The sequence below is a fragment of the Sinocyclocheilus anshuiensis genome, unplaced genomic scaffold (assembly GCF_001515605.1).
Source record: "Sinocyclocheilus anshuiensis isolate Anshui unplaced genomic scaffold, SAMN03320099.WGS_v1.1 scaffold2166, whole genome shotgun sequence".
Classification (NCBI taxonomy): Eukaryota; Metazoa; Chordata; class Actinopteri; order Cypriniformes; family Cyprinidae; genus Sinocyclocheilus; species Sinocyclocheilus anshuiensis.
The window spans coordinates 511,954-521,259 of record NW_015557079.1 but is presented as its reverse complement, the minus strand read 5'-3'; the positions used below and the strand labels follow the sequence as shown (position 1 = coordinate 521,259).

The window sequence follows — 9,306 nt, the reverse complement described above, 5'->3', positions numbered from 1 at the left end:
GCCAATCAGAGCACACCTCGCTTTTCAGACCGATGAGCTTTGTAAAAATCGACGCGTTTCAGAAAGGCGGGGCATAGAGGAGAAACAATAATGTACAGTATGTGGAAAATAATGTGTTTTTTGAACCTTAAACCGCATAAACACATTTCATTACACCAAATACACAAAATAATGTTCTTTTTAGCAGCATCATATGACCCCTTTAGACTTCTAAGGTGTGTTCTACCAGTGCATTACTGGTAACTGCCACTAGATGTCAAACTGTGAGCGAGTGAATGAAAGAACAGGATGGGGACTCTTACTTGACGCTTTCCTCCAGTGAATGCACCAGTGTCTGCTGAAATGAGCTGATCTCCTCTAGATTTCCCATGATGTGACTGATGTCTGACACGCTGAGCCTAGAAAGAGAGAGGGATGGCTACTCAACTACTATTATCTCTATGTTATGTTGGACTCTGGGCTTGTGTTCTTACCTGTCAGTGGGCTGTAATGCTCTCAGATACGTTGAGAGGAGAGTCTGCAGCTCTTTACAGTACTCCGTCTCGGTTTGTACAATATTCTGAACCACCTGTGCATATGACAAAAATGAACAACAGTTATGCATGCATGACAAATTAAAAGAACAAATTTTAAACATGATTATTAGTTTTATTAGTATTAGTTTGCAACAGTGTAATGATATAACTGAACACACCAGACTGTGTTGTTCAAATGTCATGCATCTATAATATCATATCGATTCATAGTTAGCATATATGACATAGAACATAATTTGAAATGCCTAAAGGACCGAAAGTTAAAATCATCAGCATGCAAGGAAAAAAGGGGTAAGTACTCATGATTGGTCTCTTATTATCACAAATGCTCAACATTTAACAACCAGACAGTTATAGGTGGTACACAACTAGGAGAAGCACATTGCTTTTGACCTGTTAGTTTTCCAAGTGCAAAAAGACTAGAATCTAGGGTCGATTTTAATGTTCATTATCCTTGAAAACAAAACACTGCAGGCATACAGAGAAAGTGCGAGAAACGACAGAACTGGGCCAGTCCTGGCATGTCATGATAAACTCTGATTTCAGTCTAACTTAAGATTTAAAGACATCCCTGTTTGAACAAGGCTAGCTAACCTATCTTAATACATCTTAGCAGCTAAAACCTCAAATGCAACAATACATCTTCAATCTATCCTCAAATAGACAGCAGATGAACCTTGAGATGCAGCCATTACCTGGAAAAGTATTACAGCATCAATCAAACAATGACAATGAAACAAAGTTTCTACCCAAATGTTGTCAGGTGGATAACCTGTGGGATTTATCCAAAAATTAGAACTGCTGGAAGTTTAGAAATGCTATTTTTTTTCTCTGCTGGCCTAGTCCATTAAATATATAAAATATTATAATTTTTAATTGTTGAAATCTATTTTTTTATATATTTATATTTTATACAAACACAAATATGGAGTTGAGAGGCCACTGGAAAATATATTTAAAAAGCTCAAAATAAAGTTTTTTTTCCCGCTGTTCTGGTCAATTAAATCAATAAAATTAATTTAGAATTTTCTTTGTAGAAATTTATTTTTATAAATTTACATTTTTTACATAAATATTAATTTTAGAAAACATAAAATAAATCAATACCAATATTCACTCATCAATTAACAGAATTATAAAGCAATTATAAAATTCTGCAGAGCTTTCTGAAGAGATCTGCTTCCACATATTTAATGTGGCTTTGAAGACAGATCTATATCTAAATATACAAGAAATATGTTTTATGGATACAAGAACGGCCGCATTATAACGGTCCAAACTTGAAAATGCCAACTTTTTTTCCCTCCAGAGTTAGCCAGGACCGAGAAAAACGTTTGTCGATAAACAAATGTATGTAAGCACCCCTGACATGAATACCATTGGACGTCTGGACAGCCTGATAGTTACAGCCCTTTCAAACTGTGTCCTTAACTTGAATGGGTCTCCTCCCCTAAAGCTGCTGTAAAAGACTGAACCCTGCCTGACCTCAAACTAGTGTCCTCCCTAAAACACACACACTTCATCTTCAGGCGGTCTTCAGAGGAGTATAGGGTCAGTTACTGCACACTCATCAAACATGACACATAACTAACACAGACGCACAGACACAGACAGCGCAGGGCCCCAGGCACAGCTGTCCCCCGAGTCAATGAGATGGAAAAGATGACCTATATTATAGCACGACTGAAAGACAAACACATGCATTGAACTGATAACCAAATACAGACATTCATAACAACACATTTACATAAAAATATGCAAATAGAGGCCCAGACACACACATTCTCTGTCAACACCTCTAAAAATACACATAGAAGCATATTCACACACAAATGTATGTTTTTCTATCATGGTGGGGACTTTATTGACTTCTACTGTTTTTATACTGAGCTAATGATATAATGATTTCTATCTCCTGCCCCTAAAGCCATCCTTCACAGACTTTTCTGCATTTTCATTAAGATTGTTTGTTTACCAAGCCGTTTTCCTCACGCACAATGTAGGTGACTTCAATTTTAATATCCTTGTGGGGACATTTGATCCACACAATGTAGGCAAAACCCGACCTACGCATACACATTAACAGCTCATTGGGTTTGCAGAGGCTCTCAGATGGAGGCTTCTGGGACACGTCACATGAGGAAACGAAGCACAATAAAGGAAATTCGCATACACTGAGATATACAAAATGATCTGAAAATGACTTTTATTAACCAAATTGTTATTGTCTGGATGTTGAACGTGTGTGTTACTGACATTAAATCAAACAAAAACCCGGAGCAGTATTTGCTGGTGGGTGTTTAAACTTGGGATTATCAGCTCTTAAGTAAATCTAGTTTGGCGAGGTTTTTAAACCCAGATTAAAGCCTTATGACTGTAAATTCGCAAGGATTAGTCCAAGGCTAAAATCTGAGAAAACCGGACACAGCACTGCGTCATAAAAACCCGTACACAAATTGAATATCCTTGCAATGCACAGTTTTAACCTCGATGTTACTCAAAAAAGAAAATGAGTGGCATTGCATTAACTTTAGCTGTGTGAACTGGTTCATGGATGCGTCTGGTCCACATACATTATCGTTCAAAAGTTTGGAGTCTGTAAGATTTTTTATTTTTTTAATGCATTTTAAAGTTGATTGCATTTAAGTGATCAAAAAAAACAGAAAAAAAAACAGTAATAATGTTTGAAACTGGTGCTTTTTAATATTTTTGTAGAAACCATGATACATTTTTGTCATGATTCTTCAATGAATATACAGTTCAATATAACAGCATTTAACAACAAAAAACTTTATAATATTGCAAATGTTTTTAATGTCACTTTTGATTAATTTAGTGCATCCTTGCTGAATAAAAGTATTCATTTCTTTTCTTTTAAAAAATCTTACAGCCCTACACTTCTGAATGGTAGTGTATATATTGACTTTGTAATAGGCATATTGATGTTTATGTCAATTAGGATATAAAGAGAAGGATTTGCATTTTGTATTCACATAAGTTGAATGTGCTCTTCATAGTGAAGTCTAAAATCACAAAAATCTGTTGCAGTGTTTCATAACCCTCTAAAATGATTCATAATGCTGCTATCACAATCGCTCCTAATATCTTAAACCTTAGTCTTATCTGTCAAGTATAGGCAGGGTTGGTGGTGTGTGCTTGCTTATTTGGTTAGGGAAATATCAGTGCAATACAAACTCCCCAGAGGCACCACTTCCACCCCACGCGCATCAGAAATAATCAACGCGCTCCATGTGGAAGGTGTTACGTGCCACTAACGCAACACTCCAGCACATCTCTCTTACCACATTATAGTACATCTTGCAGTAGTTAGTGGTCTCAAAGCCTTTGGGTGGACTCTTCAGCGTTCCAGACTTAGGTGACACAGGTTTGTCTGTAGGAGAGAGCAAAAACAGAACAAAAGGTAAGGAGGTCACTTAGACCAACATCTGGAAACATTTTGTTTCTGTTATTGAATATTGAAGTACATCTCTCCTGCAGTGAGCAGTCAGGACAGCAATATTAGATTTAGATACCTAGAGGGGGAGATCTGAGTTTACAGGAAAACATTATACTTCTTCTTCAGCAAGAAGACGGTTTGAACATTTCACTTAGTTCAATCCATTATGGTTCATTTACACTAATATCAGTAATGTGTGAACTTCCTGGAATCATCAAAATGGAACATTTCTCATGCTTTTCCACAAGAAAACATTCAGTTCATTGATAAAATCCATTTTTCTCCACTTGGCAAATGTGTGATTTTTGTTTTCCTTCCCTTCCCTAAGTTCTCAACAAAAGAGCTCAACATTTCCACAAACCAAACCATTCATTAGCGGTGCTTACTGAGCTAAACATCATATTTACTATTGCACATACTTAGGATTAAATGATTTGAACAAATCTAGTTTTAAGAGGAATAATTCACCCAAAAATGACAGTTGTGTCATCATATATTCATTCTCATGTTAATCCAAAACTGTATCACTTTCAAAAGGAGGAAGAAACTCTCCTTTTGCGTACAACTGAAGTAAGTCACACAGGATTTTTAGATGAACTACCCCTTTAATCATGTAATCTGAGCTCAAAGAAAACAGTGCATCGCAAACCCTACACTCTTCCCCTCTTCCTAACTGCAGTCATTTTTGAGATGACGTATGAAATCAATATACTATTAATGTCTACTACAAGTAATGTTGGGCATGCATTTAACACAAGTAAATCCTATAAAACAGTCTGGATCGTTAAGTGCTCAGAGAGTGGAATAAACTTGAGTGTGGAGCCATATTCAGAGGAAAGGGGAAGCGCTGTCTTCTGGCTGCTGCACTTCCTGTCTTTGTTGTTAGATGGTGTTTCCTTCCTGTTAAGCCCTGGATGTTCAAGCTCTGATGTCACCTTAAATGATTTCCATTCAAAGCTGGGTCGAATACACATTAGGGTCGTTTCCCCATACATGAGAGGGAAGCATCTGTTTGGCATCATGGAATGTACATGATATTTATGTTTGGACTGCAGAACAAGGGTCAGTGGTTGTGTTTATACTACAGCGTGCATACAGTGAGATAAGGCTACGAAAAGCTGGTTATTTAAAATATACACTACCGCTTAAAAGTTTCGATTCAGTAAGATTTTTTTTTAAAGAAATTAATACTTTTATTCAGTAAGGACGCATTAAATTGGTCAGAACTGACAGGTAGAATGTTACAAAAAGATAAATGCTGTTCTTCATACTTTCTATTTATCAAAGAATCCTAAAAAATGTATTATGGTTTACACAAAAATATTAAGCATCACAACTGTTTTCAACATTGATAAAAATAAGAAATGTTTCTTGAGCACCAAATCAGCATATTAGGATCATGTGACACTGAAAACTGGAGTAAGGATGCTGAAAATTCAGCTTTGCATCACAGGAATAAATTATACCTTAAAATATATTCAAATAGAATACAGTACAACTAATTTTTCATTGTAATAATATTGCCAATATTACTGTTTTTTTACTGTATTTTGGGTCAAATGAATGCCTTGGTGAGCATAAGAGACTTCTTTAAAAAACATTTTTAAAGTCTGTTTACCTTTTTTTTTTTTTTTTTGGTGGGATGAAAATGTTTAAAGGGGAAGTTAAAATATTAAATACTAGATCAGCAGATTTTATTAAAGAACTAAAGGAACACAAGGTTTTGTCATTACAAACAGTGCCTTCAGATAAAGTGTCCAACCATTTACTCTTTTAATTCTTAGTTTGCTACCTTGTATGCAGCACCTGGTCCTGTACTCAAGCTGGGTTGAACAAGCGCACATTTTTCCACTGTAAGCCTGTAATGGTCATATAATCCCAAAGTTTTTGGCTTTTGCAGAGAGCTGCCATTCAGTTCTCTTTTGGCACATTTTCATTAAGCCTGTAAGTCCTCTTTTAATCGGACCCAGGCAGATTTTACATTCCCATGGTGCCACAGTGCCTCGTAGATACAAGTACAAATAGGCTTTTTTTATATATATATACATATATATATATATTTTTTTTAAGCTGTCTAAAGTGTTAACAGCCTAACATGCAGCACTTTTCAGATCTATACACATACTCAGCAGGTCTTTTATGAAAATATTATGGTAACACTAGGGCACAGAAGAAAGTCAACAGGTAAACGGGGTCTACAAAACTTCATCTCTTCTGCTTTTCTTGGCAGTCTATGAGAGGAGTATGAGTAAGACCAAACCCTCTAGTTCACTTTGTTTGTCTGTTCTTGCAGGATTTTAGATCAGTTCTCTTTCTACAAGAGTTTGTCAGGGTTTCACTTCTGCAGCTACATTTTTCAAAGTTTAAAGTGGCCAATACAAACCAGAGCCTTTGATCTCTTTGACATAGTTGCTAGGAAACCAGCCGGTTTTGCCGTTGAGAGACCCCTCCCACCAGCCGCCCACTTCCTGCCGTGTCACCTGGATGATGTCACCCTTATCGAAGGACAGCTCATCCTCATTGGTCTGCTGGAAGTTAAAGCGCGCTTTCACCAGCACCTGAGGGGCACTGTTTTCAGACATGTCCTACAGAGAACGACAGAAAAAATACAGAGAGAATTTGTTCCAGCTTCTCTTTCATAGTTGCCTGAGGACTCAAATTACAGGTGTGCCAAGTAGTTTGTGAACTCAAAAAGGTTTTACACACAAAGAACTGAATAGTACCTTTGACAATTATTCTTAAAATCACTTCAGTCTGTTTTCCAGTGGTTTAAAAGAAGCCTTTTTATTCTACATCAGGGTGTGGAGTGATTGTGATGCTCACCAGACTGCGGTACTGGTTGTACTTGAGTCTGGATGATCTCCTGTGAGTGGACGAACAGTTGGTCGAGTCAAAGGACTTGATCCGCAGAGAAGACGAGTGACGAGAACACACAGAATTACTCTCACCACCGGACTCTACAACCAGAAAACACTCATTAACAAAACGGAACGAGCACACACACGTTTACTGAGCAATCTAAATTGGGACATTCCATTCTATTGGCTTCATATACAGCTAGACATAGATACTACAACCTAACCCTAATCTTAAAGGGATAGGTCATTCAAAAATTAAAAACTTGATAAACACAAAAGAAGATATTTTGAAGAATGTTGGGAAACAAACAGTTGCCGGTAGCCATTGACTTATGTAGTATAAAAATACTTGGAAGTCAATGGCTACCAGCAACATTTACATTTATTCATTTAGCAGACGCTTTTATCCAAAGCGGTACAAAAACTTTGGAAGGTTAGGAAAAGGCCAAAACATAATTTAAAAAAAAAAGAAAATAAAAAAACTTATTTGAATCTGGCACAATTCTTTCTTTGCATGTGGAAAAAAAATTGGCACAATTGACCCTTCGCAGGAAGTTTGATTGACAGGCAATCTGACCAATCATAACGCAAAATCTGCGATTTTAGTCCGACAAACAAACCAGACCAGAGAGTAATGACCGGATTAACGTCGGTGGACTAAAACAATTTTTGTATTGACGTCTTTCTGTGTTAAAACAAGATACCTTATGATGCTCATACATGTTTATTTCATGATGTAACTAGTAAAGAGGAAGAGGTGATCAGTTTACGTGCCGCTTGAAATGAGGCACTACAGTGATCTGTCACAACACATTAAAGAGACACAAAATGGTATTTATTGCTTGAATTTCTTAAAAAAGGACAAAATTTGAAAGGTATACATTTATTCATTTAGCAGACGCTTTTATCCAAAGCGACTTACAATTGAGGAATACTGTTCAGTTAAGTTATCAACATTCTTTTGTGGTCAACAGAAGAAAGACACTCATACAGGTTTGGAACAAGTGGAGGGTGAGTAAATGATAACAAGATTTTTATTTTTGGGTGAACTATCACTTCAAAAACCTTTCTGCATTTTAAAAAATATTTACAAAAACATGCATTTATTTTATATATTAATGCTGTTTTTACAAATGATGACATCCCCCAAAAGGAGGCTTTGGGTAATTGACCCTTCGTAAAGAGCTTAAATGACAGGCGATCTGACCAACCATAACGCTGAATCTGCCATCTTGTCCAACAAACAAATCAGACAGGAGGGTAGATTAACTTCTGTGGACTTAAACTTGAAAAATGGTGTGTATTGATGTCTTTCCGCAGTTGAAAAAAAATACCTTTCATACCAAAAGTAACCTGCTCTGTCTTGTCTGTCGGCATGTTGTCAGTTTCCTCTTTACTCCGCAATGTATTTTTTACTGTGTGAGAACATGGTGTAGAGTGAGAGCGGCATGGCTTGTCGGACATAGCAACAGTAACTAAGGAGGGCGAGGTTTTGCGAAGGGTCAATTATCTCAGGTTTAGCTCACTTCCGAGTAAATACTGTACTCCATGCTGGTAATAAACTAAATACCTCTTTATGATTTTATCATAAACAGCACTGATAACACAGGTGTTTCAGATGTATCTCACCTGAAGTTGCTTTGTTGAGTGCAACCAAACAATTCAAGACCTTGGAGAAGTTCTGGCCCTGAAGCAAGTCATTGGCCTCAAATACCTGCAGAGGGACAAAAACAGAGACGTGCATGAGCTCAAATATAAAGTGAGAAAAAAGGATTTGGATCTGCTACTCTCAGATAATCCTATACAAAAAGAAATTACATTTTAGATTAGCATGTTTTGGTTTGATGCACAAGATCATAAATCATAACCCCCCATGCCTTAAGGATAAATACTGTCCCAAAGGGATAAATACTGTTTTTCAATCTGCAATATAAGGTGGACTTGATTCATAACATACCATTCAAAAGTTTATGGTCAGAAAGGGTTTTTTAAATTACACATGAAACTGACTAAAAGTGACAGTAAGGACTTTTAAGAGCCAGATTTACTAGAGATGCACCGATCGATCGGCCAGGGATCGGAATCGGACGATTTTCCTCATGATCGGTCGGTCCGTCTCACTTCTTTCCGATTTCAATCTGTATTTAATTTTTACAATGAAGACTAAAGAAATTAAAGTAATCAAATCTAAAATAACACTGGATGGGTTATTTTACATTTGATTACTTTAATTTCTGTAGTATTTCTTACCTGAATAAAAACTTACTTAACCTGAAAAACTTAAGTTTCATAGCTCTCTTTATTGTATTGCATTTATTTGTGCTGTTGATTGCCATTTTTTTATTTGTTCTTATTTTATTACTGACTTTTTACTTGTGTTTTTTATGAAAATAAAACTTTGCATTGAAGAAAAGTAGATTTTTGTTTGTATATGCTGTCAATTATAGTTCTTAGA

The 9,306-nt window shown here is 36.4% G+C and overlaps 1 protein-coding gene across 2 annotated transcripts in view; it reads right to left on the bottom strand.

Moving 5' to 3' along the window:
• Positions 1–9,306, bottom strand: part of LOC107676887 (rho guanine nucleotide exchange factor 7-like) — a 26,586-nt gene that overhangs the window by 9,562 nt on the left and 7,718 nt on the right. For both annotated transcript variants that reach the window (XM_016471619.1, XM_016471620.1), the window contains exons 3-8: positions 8,481–8,565; positions 6,817–6,950; positions 6,377–6,578; positions 3,839–3,927; positions 474–568; positions 303–398 (exon numbers count right to left, since the gene is read on the bottom strand). In XM_016471619.1, coding sequence (XP_016327105.1) covers positions 303–398; positions 474–568; positions 3,839–3,927; positions 6,377–6,578; positions 6,817–6,950; positions 8,481–8,565 — 701 coding nt within the window. The remainder of the gene's footprint in view (positions 1–302; positions 399–473; positions 569–3,838; positions 3,928–6,376; positions 6,579–6,816; positions 6,951–8,480; positions 8,566–9,306) is intronic.